At 37.4% G+C, this 22,260-nt stretch overlaps 2 protein-coding genes across 2 annotated transcripts in view; one reads left to right on the top strand and one right to left on the bottom strand.

Annotated features, from left to right (window-relative positions):
* LOC119903244 (FSD1-like protein) overlaps positions 1–5,489 on the top strand; it is a 28,951-nt gene extending 23,462 nt beyond the window's left edge. Inside the window, 2 exon segments of the mRNA XM_038719449.1 lie at positions 4,236–4,324; positions 4,713–5,489. Of these exon segments, the coding sequence (XP_038575377.1) occupies positions 4,236–4,324; positions 4,713–4,814 (191 nt within the window). The 3' untranslated portion in view covers positions 4,815–5,489.
* A 196-nt stretch (positions 5,490–5,685) lies between these two features.
* Positions 5,686–21,916, bottom strand: LOC119903245 (canalicular multispecific organic anion transporter 2-like; the record flags this gene model as incomplete). Its single annotated transcript, XM_038719452.1, has 3 exons — positions 5,686–5,931; positions 20,380–20,574; positions 21,692–21,916. Coding segments are annotated over 3 exons (529 nt in total), but the record flags the coding sequence as incomplete, so codon positions are not given.
* Between the last annotated feature and the right edge of the window lie 344 nt (positions 21,917–22,260).

Here is a 22,260-nt window from a genome sequence, read left to right as displayed (position 1 = left end):
TACAGCACCTTAGCTTCAGTTCTTTAGTTTACAGTACTTTAGCTTCAGTTCTTTAGTTTACAGTACTTTAGTTTACAGCACCTTAGCTTCAGTACTTTAGTTTACAGTACCTTAGCTTCAGTTCTTTAGTTTACAGTACTTTAGTTTACAGTACTTTAGCTTCAGTTCTTTAGTTTACAGTACCTTAGCTTCAGTTTTTTAGTTTACAGTACTTTAGCTTCAGCACTTTAGTTTACAGTCCTTGAGCTTCAGTACTTTAGTTTACAGTACTTTAGCTTCAGTTCTTTAGTTTACAGTACTTTAGCTTACAATATTTTATCTTTGGTACTTTAATTTGTAGTACTTTGGCTTCAGTACTTTACAGTACTTTAGCTTTTTGTTCTTTAGTTTACAGTACTTAAGCTTCAGTTCTTTACTTTACAGTACTTTAGTTTACAGTACCTTAGCTTCAGTTCTTTAGTTTACACTACTTTAGCTTCAGAACTTTAGTTTACAGTTCTTAAGCTTCAGTTCTTTAGTTTAAAGTACTTTTGATTCAGTACTTTAGTTTACAGTACTTTAGCTTCAGTTCTTTAGTTTACAGCACCTTAGCTTCAGTTCTTTAGTTTACAGTACTTTAGTTTACAGTACCTTAGCTTCAGTTCTTTAGTTTACAGTACTTTAGCTTCAGCACTTTAGTTTACAGTCCTTGAGCTTCAGTACTTTAGTTTACAATACTTTAGCTTACAGTATTTTATCTTCGGTACTTTAATTTGTAGTACTTTAGCTTCAGTACTTTACAGTAGTTTAGCTTTAGTTCTTTAGTTTACAGTACTTTAGCTTCAGTACGTTAGTTTACAGTTCTTTACTTTACAGTACTTTAGCTTCGGTACTTTAGCTTCAGTTCTTTAGCTTCTGTATGTTAGTTTACAGTTCTTTACTTTACAGTACTTTAGTTTACAGTACTTAAGCTTCAGTTCTTTACTTTACAGTACTTTAGTTTACAGTACCTTAGCTTCAGTTCTTTAGTTTACACTACTTTAGCTTCAGAACTTTAGTTTAAAGTACTTAAGCTTCAGTTCTTTAGTTTAAAGTACTTTTGATTCAGTACTTTAGTTTACAGTACTTTAGCTTCAGTTCTTTAGTTTACAGCACCTTAGCTTCAGTTCTTTAGTTTACAGTACTTTAGTTTACAGTACCTTAGCTTCAGTTCTTTAGTTTACAGTACTTTAGCTTCAGCACTTTAGTTTACAGTCCTTGAGCTTCAGTACTTTAGTTTACAATACTTTAGCTTACAGTATTTTATCTTCGGTACTTTAATTTGTAGTACTTTAGCTTCAGTACTTTACAGTACTTTAGCTTTAGTTCTTTAGTTTACAGTACTTTAGCTTCAGTACGTTAGTTTACAGTTCTTTACTTTACAGTACTTTAGCTTCGGTACTTTAGCTTCAGTTCGTTAGCTTCTGTATGTTAGTTTACAGTTCTTTACTTTACAGTACTTTAGTTTACAGTACTTTAACTTCAATACTTTAGTTTACAGTACTTTAGCTTACAGTATTTTATCTTCGGTACTTTGTAGTACTTTAGCTTCAGTACTTTAGTTTACAGTACTTTAGCTTCAGTACTTTACAGTACTTTAGCTTCAGTACTTTAGTTTACAGTACTTTAGCTTACAGTATTTTATCTTCGGTACTTTGTAGTACTTTAGCTTCAGTACTTTAGTTTACTGTACTTTAGCTTCAGTACTTTACAGTACTTTATTTTCAGTACTTTAACTTACAGTATTTTATCTTCAGTACTTTACTTTGTAGTACTTTAGCTTCAGTACTTTAGTTTACAGTCCTTTAGCTTCAGTTCTTTAGTTTACAGTACTTTAGCTTCAGTACTTTACAGTCCTTTAGCTTCAGTATGTTAGTTTACAGTTCTTTACATTACAGTACTTTAGCTTCAGTACTTTGGCTTCGGTACTTTAGTTTACTGTACTTTAGTTTACATTACTTTAGCTTCAGTACTGTAACTTAAGTACTTTAGTTTACAGTACTTTAACTTACAGTATTTTATCTTCAGTACTTTACTTTGTAGTACTTTAGCTTCAGTACTTTAGTTTACAGTCCTTTAGCTTCAGTTCTTTAGTTTACAGTACTTTAGCTTCAGTACTTTACAGTCCTTTAGCTTCAGTACATTAGTTTACAGTTCTTTACTTTACAGTACTTTAGCTACAGTTCTTTAGTTTACAGTACTTTAGCTTCAGTACTTTACAGAACTTAAGCTTCAGTACTTTAGTTTACAGTACTTTATCTTCAGTACTGTACAGTACTTAAGCTTTGGTACTTTGGTTTACAGTACTTTATTTTCAGTACTTTAGCCTCAGTACTTCATCTTACAGTACTTTAACTTACAGTATTTTATCTTCAGTACTTTACATTGTAGTACTTTGGCTTCAGTACTTTAGTTTACAGTCCTTTAGCTTCAGTACTTTAGTTTACAGTACTTTAGCTTCAGAACTTTAGTTTACAGTACTTAAGCTTCAGTTCTTTAGTTAACTGTACTTTATCTTCAGTACTTTAGGTTATAGTACTTTAGCTTCAGTTTGTTAGTTTACAGTACTTTAGTTTACAGTACCTTAGCTTCAGTACTTTAGTTTACAGTACTTTAGCTTCAGTTCTTTAGTTTACAGTACTTTAGTTTACAGCACCGTAGCTTCAGTTCTTTAGTTTACAGTACCTTAGCTTCAGTACTTTAGTTTACAGTACCTTAGCTTCAGTACTTTAGTTTACAGTACTTTAGCTTCAGTTCTTTAGTTTACAGTACTTTAGTTTACAGCACCGTAGCTTCAGTTCTTTAGTTTACAGTACCTTAGCTTCAGTTCTTTAGTTTACAGTACTTTAGCTTCAGTTCTTTAGTTTACAGTACTTTAGTTTACAGCACCTTAACTTCAGTTCTTTAGTTTACAGTACTTTAGTTTACAGTACCTTAGCTTCAGTTCTTTAGTTTACAGTACCTTAGCTTCAGTTCTTTAGTTTACAGTACTTTAGTTTACAGTACCTTAGCTTCAGTTCTTTAGTTTACAGTACGTTAGCTTCAGCACTTTAGTTTACAGTACTTTAGTTTACAGTAACTTAGCTTCAGTTCTTTAGTTTACAGTACTTTAGCTTCAGCACTTTAGTTTACAGTCCTTGAGCTTCAGTACTTTCGTTTACAATACTTTAGCTTACAATATTTTATCTTTGGTACTTTAATTTGTAGTACTTTAGCTTCAGTACTTTACTTTACAGTACTTTAGCTTTAGTTCTTTAGTTTACAGTACTTTAGCTTCAGTACTTTACAGTACTTAAGCTTCAGTTCTTTACTTTACAGTACTTTATCTTAAGTACTTTAGTTTACAGTACTTTAGTTTACAGTACTTTAGCTTCAGTTCTTTAGTTTACAGTACTTTAGTTTACAGCACCTTAGCTTCAGTTCTTTAGTTTACAGTACTTTAGCTTCAGTTCTTTAGTTTACAGTACTTTAGCTTCAGCACTTTAGTTTACAGTCCTTGAGCTTCAGTACTTTAGTTTACAATACTTTAGCTTACAGTATTTTATCTTCGGTACTTTAATTTGTAGTACTTTAGCTTCAGTACTTTACTTTACAGTACTTTAGCTTTAGTTCTTTAGTTTACACTACTTAGCTTCAGAACTTTAGTTTACAGTACTTAAGCTTCAGTTCTTTAGTTTAAAGTACTTTTGATTCAGTTCTTTAGTTTACAGTACTTTAGCTTCAATACTTTAGTTTACAATACTTTAGCTTACAGTATTTTATCTTCGGTACTTTGTTGTACTTTAGCTTCAGTACTTTAGTTTACTGTACTTTAGCTTCAGTACTTTAGTTTACAGTACTTTATTTTCAGTACTTTAACTTACAGTATTTTATCTTCAGTACTTTACTTTGTAGTACTTTAGCTTCAGTACTTTAGTTTACAGTCCTTTAGCTTCAGTACTTCAGTTTACAGTCCTTTAGCTTTAGTTCTTTAGTTGAAAGTACTTTAGCTTCAGTACTTTAGTTTACAGTACTTTATCTTCAGTACTTTAGCTTCAATACCTTACAGTACTTTAGCTTAAAGTATTTTATCTTCAGTACTTTACTTTGTAGTACTTTAGCTTCAGTACCTTACAGTAGTTTAGCTTCAGTATTGTAGTTTACAGTTCTTTACAGTACTTTATCTTCAGTACTTTAGTTTACAGTACTCACCTCTTGCTCTGTCTGCTGTCTTTCAGGTGATTTAACCTTCATCGACGTCGACAGACTTCGACTTCTTCACTCCTTCAGAACAAAGTTCAGCCATCCGCTCGTCCCCGCCTTCACTGTCAGTACTACATCGCACTGCAGTAATACTACACCTAATACTATACCCCGCCTTCACCGTCAGTACATCACCACACTGCAGTAATACTACACGTAATACTATACCCTGCCTTCACCATCAGTACAACACCACACTGTAGCACAGTAGTAGTACACCAGACAATATTTCATCCATAAAATATGATCCATTTTCACCAAAGCTAGACCCTGCCCCTCTGCAGGCTACCGAGAAGTTGACCAATCAGAAAGAAAGTGGGCTTTTATGGGGGGGTGTCTTAAAGAGACAGGAGCTGAAGCTATGATGAGGAAATGTGTTTTTCACATTAAAGCATGAAAATGACAGTACAACCTGAGTATAAGACCTTTAACAAAAGTAATCTGTGTTGCAGGTCTGGTGTGGTGGTATTGCCGTAACGACTGGGCTACAGGTGCCGAGCTTCATGGGTAATTTCCTCTCCACCAATCAGAGCCTCAGCAACCTGTCGCAGTAGAGCAACCTCCTCCAATTATCATTTTTATTTTATTATGTTATCATTATCATTAATTTATTAATTTAATTTAATATAATTATATATTATATACAGAAATTATTTGTGTATTGTTGTTGTCATCAAATATTAATTGAAAGGATATTATATTCATTATTCTTGCTGCTCTATCTGCTCTTATTTTAAAAGTCTTGACCTGAAGCCATAGTTTTGTTTGATTTTGAAGAAGAACAAATATGATCTATTAGCACTGGCTTTTATTGACTGATTTTTTATAACAGGAAAACAAATTGTTTCTTTTATTTTGAAGCTACAGGAAAGAAGATCTATGTTTAAGTATGTGTGAAAGCTTTTATTATGAAAGACATCATTACATATAGGAATGTGCATTTCTAAGTTTATTTTGAACATTAGAATGGAACTTCCTGTCATTTTGACCAAATTACAGTACTTTAATTGTTAAGATGAATATCTTTTTGTTTTTTCAGTTGATGTTGAGAATCAGGATACTATTTATTTTCAGTTTTTATTAAATGTTCATATCTGACCTGGAATCTGAGGTCCTTTATACTGAAAATATAATATTTGTATTATATTGTCTGTAAATGTCACATCTGTGAAAACAGTAAGATAAAATTTAAGACTGTGAAAATAAACATTAAACACTTGCAAAATGTCCGTCGGCTTTCATTGTGAAGAAAACCTCAGTGTGAGTTTAGAGTTTGTGTATTTATATTTAAAGTATATTACTGAAAACCTACAAATAGAGAGAACCAGGCTTTTATTAGAGACATTATATTTAAGACACACTCCCCCATATTTATTTGTTGTCTCAATGAATTCATTATGTGTCTAAACATAAATTACACACATAACTTGCACACACCTGCTTTTATTGTAACGAAACATATCAGAAGAATTAAAAAGATTCAGTACTGACTGTACTGACGTCTAAAACAAAGCACAGAAGAAGAGAGTGAAGGTTTCAGGAATAGACATGATCTTTGTACATCAGGCCAATCCAGCCTCGACGCACATCTGGTAGAAGTGGCCCTGCAGACAGAGAAGCTGAGAGGGGGAGTCCATCTCTGCAACGAAGCCTTGGTCCATCACAATGATCCTGAACAGAGAGAGACGGGAAAAGTAAGATGGGCAGAAAAACGAGTCAGAAAAACTAATGAGGATTTAGAGACAAAGAAGACGAGTCAGAAAAACTAACAAGGATTTAGAGACGAAAGAAGACAAGTCAGAAAAACTAACGAGAATTAAGAGACGAAAGAAGACGAGTCAGAAATACTAATGCAGATTAAGAGACGAAAGAAGACGAGTCAAAAAAACTAATGGGGATTTAGAGACGAAAAAAGACGAGTCAAAATAACTAATGAGGATTTAGTGATGAAAGAAGACGAGTCAGAAAAACTAATGAGGATTTAGAGACAAAAGAAGACGAGTCAGAAAAACTAATGAGGATTTAGAGACAAAAGAAGACGAGTCAGAAAAACTAATGGGGATTTAGAGACGAAAAAAGACGAGTCAGAAAAACTAACGAGGATTTAGAGACGAAAAAAGACGAGTCAGAAAAACTAACGAGGATTAGAGACGAAAAAAGACGAGTCACAAAAACTAACAGGGATTTAGAGATGAAAAAAGACGAGTCAAAATAACTAATGAGGATTAGAGACAAGAGAAGACAAGTCAGAAAAATTTATGAGGATTTAGAGACGAAAGAAGACGAGTCAAATAACTAATGAGGATTTAGAGACGAATTAAGACGAGTCAGAAAAACTAACCAGGATTTAGAGACGAAAGAAGACGAGTCAGAAAAATGAATGAGGATTTAGAGACGAAAGAAGATGAGTCAGAAAAACTAACCAGGATTTAGAGACGAAAGAAGACGAGTCAAAATAACTAATGAGGATTTAGAGACGAAAGAAGACGAGTCAGAAAAACTAACAGGGATTTAGAGACGAAAGAAGACGAGTCAGAAAAACTAACGAGGATTTAGAGACGAAAGAAGATGAGTCAGAAAAACTAACAAGGATTTAGAGACGAAAAAAGACGAGTCAAAATAACTAATGAGGATTTAGTGACGAAAGAAGACGAGTCAGAAAAATGAATGAGGATTTAGAGACGAAAGAAGACGAGTCAGAAAAACTAACGAGGATTTAGAGACGAAAGAAGACGAGTCAGAAAAACTAACGAGGATTAAGAGACGAAAGAAGACGAGTCAGAAAAACTAACAGGGATTTAGAGACGAAAGAAGACGAGTCAGAAAAACTAACGAGGATTTAGAGACGAAAGAAGATGAGTCAGAAAAACTAACAAGGATTTAGAGACGAAAAAAGACGAGTCAAAAAACTAATGAGGATTTAGTGACGAAAGAAGACGAGTCAGAAAAATGAATGAGGATTTAGAGACGAAAGAAGACGAGTCAGAAAAACTAACGAGGATTTAGAGACGAAAGAAGACGAGTCAGAAAAACTAACGAGGTTTAAGAGACGAAAGAAGACGAGTCAGAAAAACTAACGAGGATAAGAGACGAAAGAAGACGAGTTGGAAAAACTAATGGGATTTAGAGACGAAAAAAGACGAGTCAAAATAACTAATGAGGATTTAGTGACGAAAGAAGACGAGTCAGAAAAACTAACCAGGATTTAGAGACGAAAGAAGATGAATCAGAAAAACTAACGAGGATTTAGAGACGAAAGAAGACGAGTCAGGAAAACTCATGGGGATTTAGAGACGAAAGAAGACGAGTCAAAATAACTAATGAGTATTTAGAGACGAAAGAAGACGAGTCGAAAAACTAACAAGGATTTAGAGACGAAAGAAGACGAGTCCGAAAAACTATGAGGATTAAGAGACGAAAGAAGACGAGTCAGAAAAACTAATGGGGATTTAGAGACGAAAAAAGACGAGTCAAAATAACTAATGAGGATTTAGTGATGAAAGAAGACGAGTCAGAAAAACTAATGAGGATTTAGAGACGAAAAAAGACAAGTCAAAATAACTAATGAGGATTTAGAGACGAAAGAAGACGAGTCAAAATACTAATGAGGATTTAGAGACGAAAGAAGACGAGTCAAAATAACTGATGAGGATTTAGAGACGAAAGAAGATGAGTCAGAAAAACTAACAAGGATTTAGAGACGAAAAAAGACGAGTCAGAAAAACTAACGACGATTAAGAGACGAAAGAAGACAAGTCAGAAAAACTAAAAGGGATTTAGACGAAAAAAGACGAGTCAAAATAACTAATGAGGATTTAGAGACGAGAAGACAAGTCAGAAAAATTTATGAGGATTAGAGACGAAAGAAGACGAGTCAAAATAACTAATGAGGATTTAGAGACGAAAGAAGACGAGTCAGAAAAACTAACCAGGATTAGAGACGAAAGAAGACGAGTCAGAAAAATGAATGAGGATTTAGAGACGAAAGAAGACGAGTCAGAAAAACTAACCAGGATTTAGAGACGAAAGAAGATGAGTCAGAAAAAACTAACGAGGATTTAGAGACAAAAGAAGACGAGTCAGAAAAACTAATGAGGATTTAGAGACGAAAGAAGACGAGTCAGAAAAACTAACAGGGATTTAGAGACGAAAGAAGACGAGTCAGAAAAACTAACGAGGATTTAGAGACGAAAGAAGATGAGTCAGAAAAACTAACGAGGATTTAGAGACGAAAAAAGACGAGTCAAAATAACTAATGAGGATTTAGTGACGAAAGAAGACGAGTCAGAAAAATGAATGAGGATTTAGAGACGAAAGAAGACGAGTCAGAAAAACTAACGAGGATTTAGAGATGAAAGAAGACGAGTCAGAAAAACTAACGAGGATTTAGAGACGAAAGAAGACGAGTCAGAAAAACTAACGAGGATTTAGAGACGAAAGAAGACAAGTTGGAAAAACTAATGGGATTTAGAGACGAAAAAAGACGAGTCAAAAAACTAATGAGGATTTAGTGACGAAAGAAGACGAGTCAGAAAAATGAATGAGTATTTAGAGACGAAAGAAGACGAGTCAGAAAAACTAACGAGGATTTAGAGACGAAAAAAGACGAGTCAAAATAACTAATGAGGATTTAGTGACGAAAGAAGACGAGTCAGAAAAATGAATGAGGATTTAGAGACGAAAGAAGACGAGTCAGAAAAACTAACGAGGATTTAGAGATGAAAGAAGACGAGTCAGAAAAATGAATGAGTATTTAGAGACGAAAGAAGACGAGTCAGAAAAACTAACCAGGATTTAGAGACGAAAGAAGATGAATCAGAAAAACTAACGAGGATTTAGAGACGAAAGAAGACGAGTCAGGAAAACTAATGGGGATTTAGAGACGAAAGAAGACGAGTCAAAATAACTAATGAGTATTTAGAGACGAAAGAAGACGAGTCAGAAAAACTAACGAGGATTTAGAGACGAAAGAAGACGAGTCCGAAAAACTAATGAGGATTAAGAGACGAAAGACACGAGTCAGAAAAACTAATGGGGATTTAGAGACGAAAAAAGACGAGTCAAAATAACTAATGAGGATTTAGTGATGAAAGAAGACGAGTCAGAAAAACTAATGAGGATTTAGAGACGAAAAAAGACAAGTCAAAATAACTAATGAGGATTTAGAGACGAAAGAAGACGAGTCAAAATAACTGATGAGGATTTAGAGACGAAAGAAGATGAGTCAGAAAAACTAACGAGGATTTAGAGACGAAAAAAGACGAGTCAAAATAACTAATGAGGATTTAGTGACGAAAGAAGACGAGTCAGAAAACTAACCAGGATTTAGAGACGAAAGAAGATGAATCAGAAAAACTAACGAGGATTTAGAGACGAAAGAAGACGAGTCAGGAAAACTCATGGGGATTTAGAGACGAAAGAAGACGAGTCAAAATAACTAATGAGTATTTAGAGACGAAAGAAGACGAGTCAGAAAAACTAACAAGGATTTAGAGACGAAAGAAGACGAGTCCGAAAAACTAATGAGGATTAAGAGACGAAAGAAGACGAGTCAGAAAAACTAATGGGATTTAGAGACGAAAAAAGACGAGTCAAAATAACTAATGAGGATTTAGTGATGAAAGAAGACGAGTCAGAAAAACTAATGAGGATTTAGAGACGAAAAAGACAAGTCAAAATAACTAATGAGGATTTAGAGACGAAAGAAGACGAGTCAAAATAACTAATGAGGATTTAGAGACGAAAGAAGACGAGTCAAAATAACTGATGAGGATTTAGAGACGAAAGAAGATGAGTCAGAAAAACTAACAAGGATTTAGAGACGAAAAAAGACGAGTCAGAAAAACTAACGACGATTAAGAGACGAAAGAAGACAAGTCAGAAAAACTAAAAGGGATTTAGAGACGAAAAAAGACGAGTCAAAATAACTAATGAGGATTTAGAGACGAGAAGACAAGTCAGAAAAATTTATGAGGATTTAGAGACGAAAGAAGACGAGTCAAAATAACTAATGAGGATTTAGAGACGAAAGAAGACGAGTCAGAAAAACTAACCAGGATTTAGAGACGAAAGAAGACGAGTCAGAAAAATGAATGAGGATTTAGAGACGAAAGAAGACGAGTCAGAAAAACTAACCAGGATTTAGAGACGAAAGAAGATGAGTCAGAAAAACTAACGAGGATTTAGAGACAAAAGAAGACGAGTCAGAAAAACTAATGAGGATTTAGAGACGAAAGAAGACGAGTCAGAAAAACTAACAGGGATTTAGAGACGAAAGAAGACGAGTCAGAAAAACTAACGAGGATTTAGAGACGAAAGAAGACGAGTCAGAAAAACTAACGAGGATTTAGAGACGAAAAAAGACGAGTCAAAATAACTAATGAGGATTTAGTGACGAAAGAAGACGAGTCAGAAAAATGAATGAGGATTTAGAGACGAAAGAAGACGAGTCAGAAAAACTAACGAGGATTTAGAGATGAAAGAAGACGAGTCAGAAAAACTAACGAGGATTTAGAGACGAAAGAAGACGAGTCAGAAAAACTAACGAGGATTTAGAGACGAAAGAAGACAAGTTGGAAAAACTAATGGGGATTTAGAGACGAAAAAAGACGAGTCAAAATAACTAATGAGGATTTAGTGACGAAAGAAGACGAGTCAGAAAAATGAATGAGTATTTAGAGACGAAAGAAGACGAGTCAGAAAAACTAACGAGGATTTAGAGACGAAAAAAGACGAGTCAAAATAACTAATGAGGATTTAGTGACGAAAGAAGACGAGTCAGAAAAATGAATGAGGATTAGAGACGAAAGAAGACGAGTCAGAAAAACTAACGAGGATTTAGAGATGAAAGAAGACGAGTCAGAAAAATGAATGAGTATTTAGAGACGAAGAAGACGAGTCAGAAAAACTAACCAGGATTTAGAGACGAAAGAAGATGAATCAGAAAAACTAACGAGGATTTAGAGACGAAAGAAGACGAGTCAGGAAAACTAATGGGGATTTAGAGACGAAAGAAGACGAGTCAAAATAACTAATGAGTATTTAGAGACGAAAGAAGACGAGTCAGAAAAACTAACGAGGATTTAGAGACGAAAGAAGACGAGTCCGAAAAACTAATGAGGATTAAGAGACGAAAGAACACGAGTCAGAAAAACTAATGGGGATTTAGAGACGAAAAAAGACGAGTCAAAATAACTAATGAGGATTTAGTGATGAAAGAAGACGAGTCAGAAAAACTAATGAGGATTTAGAGACGAAAAAAGACAAGTCAAAATAACTAATGAGGATTTAGAGACGAAAGAAGACGAGTCAAAATAACTGATGAGGATTTAGAGACGAAAGAAGATGAGTCAGAAAAACTAACGAGGATTTAGAGACGAAAAAAGACGAGTCAGAAAAACTAACGAGGATTAAGAGACGAAAGAAGACGAGTCAGAAAAACTAACAGGGATTTAGAGACGAAAAAAGACGAGTCAAAATAACTAATGAGGATTTAGAGACGAGAAGACAAGTCAGAAAAATTTATGAGGATTTAGAGACGAAAGAAGACGAGTCAGAAAAACTAACCAGGATTTAGAGACGAAAGAAGACGAATCACAAAAACTAACAAGGATTTAGAGACGAAAGAAGACGAGTCAAAAAAACTAACTTTCAATTCAATTCAATTCAATTCAATTTTATTTATATAGCGCCAAATCACAACAACAGTTATCTCACAGCGCTTTTCATAAAAGAGCAGGTCTAGACCATACTCTGTGATGATATTTACAGAAGCCCAACAGTTCCCACCAAGAGCAAGCACTAGGCGACAGAGGCAAGGAAAACTTCCTTTTAAGAGGCAGAAACCTCGAGCAGAACCATGGCTCAGGGTGGGCGGCCATCTGCCTCGACCGGTTGGGGTGAGAGAGAGAGAGAGAGAGAGAGAGAGAGAGAGAGAGAGAGAGAAGGAGAGAGAGAGGGGAGGGAGGCAGCCTACACAATATACACACAGAGGTACAGACAGTGAAGGTAATGTTGCTATAGACTAAATGAAGAATGGTACAGATATTTATAATAGTGTTAATGGTAACCATCGTAATGTTAATGATTATAATAACAATAATAACAATAAGACTAGCAACAATAGTCGTTGCAGTAGAGGGTGTCGAGCAGGAACACGGGGGCAGCAGGTGACCCGCAGCCACAGATCCAGACTCCACAGCTCCAGAGCCAGAAAACCTGCAGGAAGTGATAGGAGAGAGGAGAGAGACGAGAAAGCACAAGACTACCGGAAAGGGGAGAAGTTGTGTTAGTAACATGCAATAATGGGATAAGGTTGCATACAGAGGGAGAGAAAGTAGAGGAGAGAGGAGCTCAGTGCATCATGGGAAATCCCCCAGCAGTCTAGGCCTATAGCAGCATAACTAAGCTTTATCAAAGAGGAAAGTCTTAAGCCTACTCTTAAATGTGGAGATGGTGTCTGCCTCCTGAACCCAAACTGGAACCTGGTTCCACAGGAGAGGAGCTTGATAGCTGAACGCTCTGGCTCCTAGTCTACTTTTGGAGACTCTAGGAACCACAAGTAACCCTGCATTCTGGGAGCGCAGTGCTCTGGTGGGGTAGTAAGGTACTATGAGCTCTTTAAGATAAGATGGTGCCTGACCATTAAGAGCTTTGTAGGTAAGAAGAATGATTTTAAATTCTATTCTGGATTTTACTGGAAGCCAATGCAAAGAAGCTAAAACAGGAGAAATGTGATCTCTTTTCCTGGTTCCTGTCAGAACACGTGCTGCAGCATTCTGGATCAGCTGAAGAGTCTTAATGGACTTTTTCGAGCAGCCTGATAATAAGGAATTGCAGTAATCCAGCCTAGAAGTAACAAATGCATGGACTAGTTTTTCTGCATCATTTTTAGACAGGATGTTCCTGATTTTCGCAATATTAGGTGAAAAAAGGCGGTCCTTGAAATTTGCTTAATGTGAGACTTAAACGACATGTCCTGATCAAAGATAACTCCAAGATTCCTTACAGTGGTGCTGGAGGCCAAGGCGATGCCATCCAGGGAAACTATATCTTTACATAATGCGTCACGGAGGTGCTTAGGCCCCAGAGCAATAACTTCAGTTTTATCTGAGTTTAACATGAGAAAATTACAGGTCATCCAGGTTTTAACATCCTGAAGGCACATTTGAAGTTTAGCTAACTGATGAGTTTCATCTGGCTTGATCGATAGATATAACTGAGTATCATCTGCATAACAATGAAAGCTTATGGAATGTTTCCTGATAATATTGCCTAAAGGAAGCATATATAAAGTGAAGAGGATTGGTCCGAGCACAGATCCTTGTGGAACTCCATGAGTAACTTTAGCGTGCATGGAGGACTCATCGTTAACATGTACAAACTGAAATCGATCTGATAAATAGGACTTAAACCAGCTTAGAGCGGGTCCTTTAATGCCAATGAAATATTCCAGTCTCTGCAATAGGATCTGATGGTCAATGGTATCAAATGCAGCACTAAGATCTAATAAAACCAGTACAGAGACAAGTCCTTTGTCTGATGCAATAAGGAGGTCATTAGTAATTTTCACCAGTGCTGTCTCTGTGCTATGATGAGCTCTAAATCCTGACTGAAAATCCTCAAATAAACTATTGCTCTGTAGAAAGTCACACAGCTGTTTAGCAACTGCTTTCTCCAGAACCTTAGAGAGAAATGGAAGGTTAGATATAGGTCTATAGTTGGCTAAAACATCCGGATCAAGTTTGGGCTTTTTCAGAAGAGCTTTAATTACAGCTACTTTAAAGTACTGTGATACATAGCCTGTTGATAAAGATAGATTGATCATATCTAGTATAGAGGTGCTGACTAAGGGTAAAACATCTTTAAGCAGCCTAGTCGGGATGGGGTCTAAGAGGCAGGTTGATGGTTTAGATGAAGAAATTATTGAAGTTAGTTGGTAAAGATTGAGGGAAGCAAAACAGTCTAAACATGTATCTGGTTCTACAGCTGTTTCTAAGGTTCCTGAGTTTAGAGATAAGTCGGTGCCAGTTGAGGGCAGGTCTTGGTGAATTTTGTCTCTAATAGCTAGAATTTTGTCATTAAAGAAGCTCAGGAAATTGTAACTACTGAGAGCTATGGGAATACTTGGCTCAATAGAGCTGTGACTCTCTGTCAGCCTGGCTACAGTGCTGAAAAGAAACCTGGGGTTGTTCCTATTTTCCTCTATTAATGACGAGTAGTACGCTGCTCTGGCATTACGGAGGGCCTTCCTATAAGTTTTAAGACTATCTTGCCAAATTAAACGAGAATTTTCCACTTTGGTGGAACGCCAATTCCTCTCAAGTTTCCGTGATATTTGCTTTAAAAGAGTTTCAGTATTATACCATGGAGCTAACCGTCTTTGTTTTAGTATTTTCTTTTTTAAAGGGGCTACAGAGTCGATTGTCATTCGCAGCGAGCCTGCAGCACTATCAACAAGATGATCGATTTGGGAGGGACTGAAATTTGCATAGGAGTCCTCTGTTACTTTGTGACTAGATAATGTATTTAGAGCTGACGGAATCGTATCCTTAAATTTAGCTACAGCACTATCAGACAGACATCTTGTATAGAAATTTTTGCCCAATGGCGAGTAGTTCAGCAATACAAACTCAAAAGTTATCAAACAGTGGTCGGATAAAGAGGGATTCTGTGGGAACACCACTAAATGTTCAATTTCAATACCATACACCAAAACAAGGTCGAGGGTGTGGTTAAAACAGTGAATCGGTTCATGAACACTCTGAGAGAAGCCGATGGAATCTAACAAAGAGATAAACGCAGTACTGAAGCTGTCATTCTCAACGTCCACATGAATATTAAAATCCCCTACAATAATAACTTTGTCCGTTTTAAGGACTAAAGTTGACAAAAACTCTGCAAATTCAGATAAGAATTCAGAATACGGGCCAGGTGTTCGGTACACTATAACAAAAAGAATTGGTTGCAGTGATTTCCAACTTGGGTGCGAAAGACTAAGAACAAGACTTTCAAATGAGTTATAGTTTAGTTTAGGTTTAGAGCTGATTAGTAGGCTAGAGTCGAAGATAGCTGCAACTCCACCTCCTCGGCCTGTGCCTCGAGGAATGTGAGTATTAATATGACTGGGAGGGGTGGATTCATTTAGGCTAACATATAGGCTGTATTTACGTTTATCCTTAGCCAGCAGGTTCAAATAAGACTCAATGTCGCCCGCTCTGGCCCCAGGGATGCACTTAACTATGGCTGTTGGCTTCGCTAACTTCACGTTTCTCAAAATGGAGCTGCCAATGATCAGAGTTGGTTTCTCAGCGGGTGTGTCGCTGAGTGGGGAAAATCTGTTAGAAACGTGAACAGGTTGATGATGCCCCGTGGACTTTGAATGCTTACGACTATTCCTCCTTCGGACAGTCACCCAGCCCCCCCCCCCCTTTCCTGGCTGCACAGGGGATGCCGGTGGACGGCTACCACAGGCTAACTCAGGCCGTTCCACACCGACTACCGAGGACTGGCTAGCTACAGTAGCTAAAGACTGATCTACCAAGGTGCAGAGCCGGACTTCTAAATCACTGAGCCTCGCCTCCATGTCTATAAATAAACTACACTTATTACACGTACCATTACCGCTAAAGGAGGCAGAGGAGTAACTGAACATCTGACACACCGAGCAGGAGAAAGTAGGAGAGAGAGAGGGAGAAGGAGAAGCCATCGCTAGCTGCTAAGCTAAAGTCGCTAACGGCTAAGCTAAAGTACTGTAGCGTCAGCTACCAAAACTTTTGAACAACTATGAGATTGAACAGCAGTCACTAAAAGATGGAAAGAACTGTGAGTGCTTAGGCAAAATTACTGTAAAGAATAAGTGTTTAGCGAACAGTTGGCCGCTGTAATCAAACAAATGTAACTGGTATTTAGCGAGAGCAGCACAACACGGTACCAACACACAAGCACCGGAAACGGAAATGAGTCGACACGCTTACCGCAATACGTCAGCAGATCCAGACACAGGCCTAAGTGTGCTAACGAGGATTTAGAGACGAAAAAAGACAAGTCAAAAAACTAATGAGAATTTCGAGACGAAAGAAGACGAGTCAGAAAAATGAATGAGGATTTAGAGACGAAAGAAGACGAGTCAGAAAAACTAACAAGGATTATGAGACGAAAGAAGACGAGTCAAAATAACTAATGAGGATTTCGAGACGAAAGAAGACGAGTCAAAATAACTAATGAGGATTTCGAGACGAAAGAAGACGAGTCAAATAACTAATGAGGATTAGAGACGAAAGAAGACGAGTCACAAAAACTAACCAGGATTTAGAGACGAAAGAAGATGAATCACAAAAACTAATGAGGATTAAGAGACGAAAGAAGACGAGTCAGAAAAACTAACGAGGATTTAGAGACGAAAGAAGACGAGTCAGAAAAACTAACGAGGATTTAGAGACGAAAAAAGACGAGTCAAAATAACTAATGAGGATTTAGTGACGAAAGAAGACGAGTCAGAAAAATGAATGAGGATTTAGAGACGAAAGAAGACGAGTCAGAAAAACTAACGAGGATTTAGAAACGAAAAAAGACAGTCAGAAAAACTAACGAGGATTTAGAGACAAAAGAAGACGAGTCAGAAAAACTAACGAGGTTTAAGAGAAGAAAGAAGACGAGTCAGAAAAACTAACGAGGATTAAGAGACGAAGAAGACGAGCTGGAAAAACTAATGGGGATTTAGAGACGAAAAAAGACGAGTCAAAATAACTAATGAGGATTTAGTGACGAAAGAAGACGAGTCAGAAAAATGAATGAGGATTTAGAGACGAAAGAAGACGAGTCAGAAAAACTAATGAGGATTTAGAGACAAGAGAAGATGAATCAGAAAAACTAATGAGGATTTAGAGACGAAAGAAGACGAGTCACAAAAACTAACCAGGATTTAGAGACGAAAGCAGATGAATCACAAAAACTAACGAGGATTAAGAGACGAAAGAAGACGAGTCAGAAAAACTAACGAGGATTTAGAGACGAAAGAAGACGAGTCAGAAAAACTAACGAGGATTAAGAGACGAAAGAAGACGAGTCAAAATAACTAATGAGGATTTAGTGACGAAAGAAGACGAGTCAGAAAAATGAATGAGGATTTAGAGACGAAAGAAGACGAGTCAGAAAAACTAACGAGGATTTAGAGACGAAAGAAGACGAGTCAGAAAAACTAACGAGGATTTAGAGACAAAAGAAGACGAGTCAGAAAAACTAACGAGGTTTAAGAGAAGAAAGAAGACGCGTCAGAAAAACTAACGAGGATTAAGAGACGAAAGAAGACGAGCTGGAAAAACTAATGGGGATTTAGAGACGAAAAAAGACGAGTCAAAATAACTAATGAGGATTTAGTGACGAAAGAAGACGAGTCAGAAAAATGAATGAGGATTTAGAGACGAAAGAAGACGAGTCAGAAAAACTAATGAGGATTTAGAGACAAGAGAAGATGAATCAGAAAAACTAATGAGGATTTAGAGACGAAAGAAGACGAGTCACAAAAACTAACCAGGATTTAGAGACGAAAGCAGATGAATCACAAAAACTAACGAGGATTAAGAGACGAAAGAAGACGAGTCAGAAAAACTAACGAGGATTTAGAGACGAAAGAAGACGAGTCAGAAAAACTAACGAGGATTAAGAGACGAAAGAAGACGAGTCAAAATAACTAATGAGGATTTAGTGACGAAAGAAGACGAGTCAGAAAAATGAATGAGGATTTAGAGACGAAAGAAGACGAGTCAGAAAAACTAACGAGGATTTAGAGACGAAAGAAGACGAGTCAGAAAAACTAACGAGGATTTAGAGACAAAAGAAGACGAGTCAGAAAAACTAACGAGGTTTAAGAGAAGAAAGAAGACGAGTCAGAAAAACTAACGAGGATTAAGAGACGAAAGAAGACGAGCTGGAAAAACTAACGAGGATTTAGAGACGAAAAAAGACGAGTCAAAATAACTAATGAGGATTTAGTGACGAAAGAAGACGAGTCAGAAAAATGAATGAGGATTTAGAGACGAAGAAGACGAGTCAGAAAAACTAATGAGGATTTAGAGACAAGAGAAGATGAATCAGAAAAACTAATGAGGATTTAGAGACGAAAGAAGACGAGTCAGGAAAACTAATGGGGATTTAGAGACGAAAAAGACGAGTCAAAATAACTAACGAGGATTTAGAGACGAAAGAAGACGAGTCCGAAAAACTAACGAGGATTAGAGACGAAAGAAGACGAGTCAGAAAAACTAACGAGGATTAAGAGACGAAAGAAGACGAGTCAGAAAAACTAATGGGGATTAAGAGACGAAAAAAGACGAGTCAAATAACTAATGAGGATTTAGTGATGAAAGAAGACGAGTCAGAAAACTAATGAGGATTTAGAGACGAAAGAAGACGAGTCAAAATAACTCATGAGGATTTAGAGACGAAAGAAGATAAGTCAGAAAAACTAACCAGGATTTAGAGACGAAAAAAGACGAGTCAGAAAAACTAACCAGGATTTAGAGACGAAAAAAGACGAGTCAAAATAACTAATGAGGATTTAGAGACGAGAAGACAAGTCAGAAAAATTAATGAGGATTTAGAGACGAAAGAAGACGAGTCAGAAAAACTAACCAGGATTTAGAGACGAAAGAAGACGAGTCACAAAAACTAACAAGGATTTAGAGACGAAAGAAGACGAGTCAGAGAAACTAACGAGGATTTAGAGACGAAAAAAGACAAGTCAGAAAAACTAATGAGAATTTAGAGACGAAAGAAGACGAGTCAGAAAAATGAATGAGGATTTAGAGACGAAAGAAGACGAGTCCGAAAAACTAACGAGGATTAAGAGACGAAAGAAGACGAGTCAGAAAAACTAACGAGGATTAAGAGACGAAAGAAGACGAGTCAGAAAAACTAACGGGGATTTAGAGACGAAAGAAGACGAGTCAAAATAACTAATGAGGATTTCGAGACGAAAGAAGACGAGTCAAAATAACTAATGAGGATTAAGAGACGAAAGAAGACGAGTCAGAAAAACTAATGAGGATTTAGAGACGAAAAAAGACGAGTCAAAATAACTAATGAGGATTTAGAGACGAAAGAAGACGAGTCAGAGAAACGAATGAGGATTTAGAGACAAAGAAGACGAGTCAGAAAAATGAATGAGGATTTAGAGACGAAAGAAGATGAGTTAGAAAAACTAACAAGGATTTAGAGACGAAAAAAGACGAGTCAGAAAAACTAACGAGGATTTCGAGACGAAAGAAGACGAGTCAGAAAAACTAACAGGGATTTAGAGACAAGAGAAGACAAGTCAGAAAAATTAATGAGGATTTAGAGACGAAAGAAGACGAGTCCGAAAAACTAACCAGGATTTAGAGACGAAAGAAGATTAATCACAAAAACTAACGAGGATTTAGAGACGAAAGAAGACGAGTCAGAAAACTAACGAGGATTTAGAGACGAAAAAGACGAGTCAGAAAAACTAATGAGGATTAAGAGACGAAAGAAGACGAGTCAGAAAAACTAATGGGGATTAAGAGACGAAAGAAGACGAGTCAAAATAACTAATGAGGATTTCGAGACGAATTAAGACGAGTCAGAAAAATGAATGAGGATTTAGTGACGAAAGAAGACGAGTCAGAAAAACTAACGAGGATTTAGAGATGAAAAAGGACGAGTCAGCAAAACTAATGGGGATTTAGAGACAAAAGAAGACGAGTAAGAAAAATGAATGAGGATTTAGAGACGAAAGAAGACGAGTCAAAATAACCGATGAGGATTTAGAGACGAAAAAAGACGAGTCTGAGAGTCAGTTTATGGGACATCTAAACACGTTTAGCGTCCGTCACCCAAAAACTAAATATTTAAACAGCTTTCCTGTCAGAGCTGGTGTTTGAAATCGCTGTGGAAGAGGTTAGTACAGACAGGCTGCCTGTCTCCAAAATAAAGGCATTGTATAAACTCTAGTTAAACGTGCTGCTGTATGGGAACATCAGTTATTTCATAAACCATAAAGGCAAGGACTAACAGACCCTGATGTTTCTGGATACTGCTGGACTACACATTGACACCTGCATCCTGATCTGGGGACATAAAACAAAGCAGTCCAGCTGGTACCTGGTGTAGTCCATGATGGTGTTGAGGCGGTGAGCGATGGTTAGGACTGTACAGTCATCAAACTGAGAGCGTATAGTGGACTGGACCAGCTGGTCTGTCTTCAGGTCCACAGCTGCTGTGGCTTCATCTAAAACTAGGATCCTGGTCTTCCTCAGTAGAGCTCTGGCCAAACACAGCAACTGCCGCTGGCCAAGGCTGCAGACAAAGACATCACGCGTTACAACATGCCTCACAGCAGGTGGACAGAAAGACAAAACCAGCATAAAAGAAATGAATTTGTGAGTTGAAGTTTAAAGATCAATATGCAGACAGATCATCAGCCTCTGATCAGTCCTGCTGCTGTTAGTGTGAGACAGGTGGGTTTTGGAAGAGCTCAGAGAGCAGGGTCACTAAAGGTACACTATGAAAGCAGTAACAAACGGCAGAGAAAGCCAGATGTGGATATTTTATCATGGCCACCCCCCATGATGAAATATCCACATCTGACATTTTTTCTTCTCTGTGACATTTAAATGGGACACGCTGTCACTACACTGTAAAAGTGCAGTACGTATGTCTCTCTGTGTCTAATTGTTGGTTTGTCTTTCTAGTTTAGTTAGCTAAGTTGTAGTTAGCCAGGTGTAGTTAGCTAGCATAGTTATTGCAGAAAGTTGGCTAACAGAGGGTCCATTTTATTTTTTAGTTTCCTACTCTTGGTTTAGTGTGCTGTTTATTTTCATTATGGCATTTGTGTGTGCAGTGTTGGAGGACAGATGACAGAAAACGTACCAAAGTACCAAAAGCCTAAAGTTAATATTAACCTGAGGCAACAGCTAACACCAGGAACAGCAACAAAAAAACCAAAGGGGCAGAATGAAACAATGGGACCCTGGTATACCATCTACTGTCCACAGAAGTCTGGTCACAAGTGGCCTTCATGGAAGACTTGCAGCCAAAAAGCCTCCGACATGGAAACAAGTGTGACATCCCCATCTTTTGGCTGCTGGGATGTCTCTTTGTGTTCTGTGTTGCAGATGTTAGTAGGCGTGGTTAAAATCATCCGTTGTTGGAGCCACCTGGGCCTGGTGTTCTCCAGGATAAAAGCGCATCTCATGTTCTGCTCTTTGGGCTAGAGAGGAGGGAAACCCTGTTCCCTATGCTCCACGTTATTTTTGTTTCTTTCATCACACAACACTGCACTCACTATTCCTTCAAGCATGCATACCTGCTGACATGACTGATCTACTGATTATCACATTTCATCTGATTATTTGAATATTAAGTTGTTGTTAAAAAAGTAATGGTACTGTTACTGCAGTTTGTGTCATTGTACTGTTCTTTTTTTGTCGCGGTTTTGAGCCAGTCGTGACACAATACTAAGAGACTCAGCTCTGCATAGAAACACAGGAACTGGGTGGAGCGGAACTGGTAGCAGGAGTTCTGGACTGATGAGTCCACATGTGAAATATCTGCAGCAGGTTGAGAGCAGAACAAGAATGAAGCTGGTGGAGGGTCCTGCAGGTCTGGGATCTGGTAACAATGAATGGTCTCCTCAATGCTGAGAATTACAGGCAGATACTTATACCCATCATACAGTTCCATCAGGGAGGCATCTGTTTGACCCCACATTTATTCTGCGGCGTGTCAAAGAGGTCAAACACACAGTGAGAGTCATTAAGAGCCATCTTCAGATTAAAGAAGAACAATGAGTCCTGAAAGTGATGGTGTTGCCCCCACAGAGCCCTGTTTGGCCCCCACAGAGCTCAACATCATCCAGTTGGACTGGGATCACATGAAGAGAGAGAGAAGCAGCTGAGGCTGCCTGGATCCACAGGACTGTGGGGAGTTCTCCAAGAGGTCTGGACCGACCCACCTGCGTGGGTACCTAGATGAAGTGATGGT

This window comes from Micropterus salmoides, unplaced genomic scaffold (assembly GCF_014851395.1).
Source record: "Micropterus salmoides isolate LMB-PRFRI ecotype aquatic unplaced genomic scaffold, ASM1485139v1 Ms_hic_scaffold_1411, whole genome shotgun sequence".
Taxonomy (NCBI): domain Eukaryota; kingdom Metazoa; phylum Chordata; class Actinopteri; order Centrarchiformes; family Centrarchidae; genus Micropterus; species Micropterus salmoides.
The sequence above is the reverse complement of the archived record's forward strand: the minus strand, read 5'-3'. Positions and strand labels throughout refer to the sequence as shown.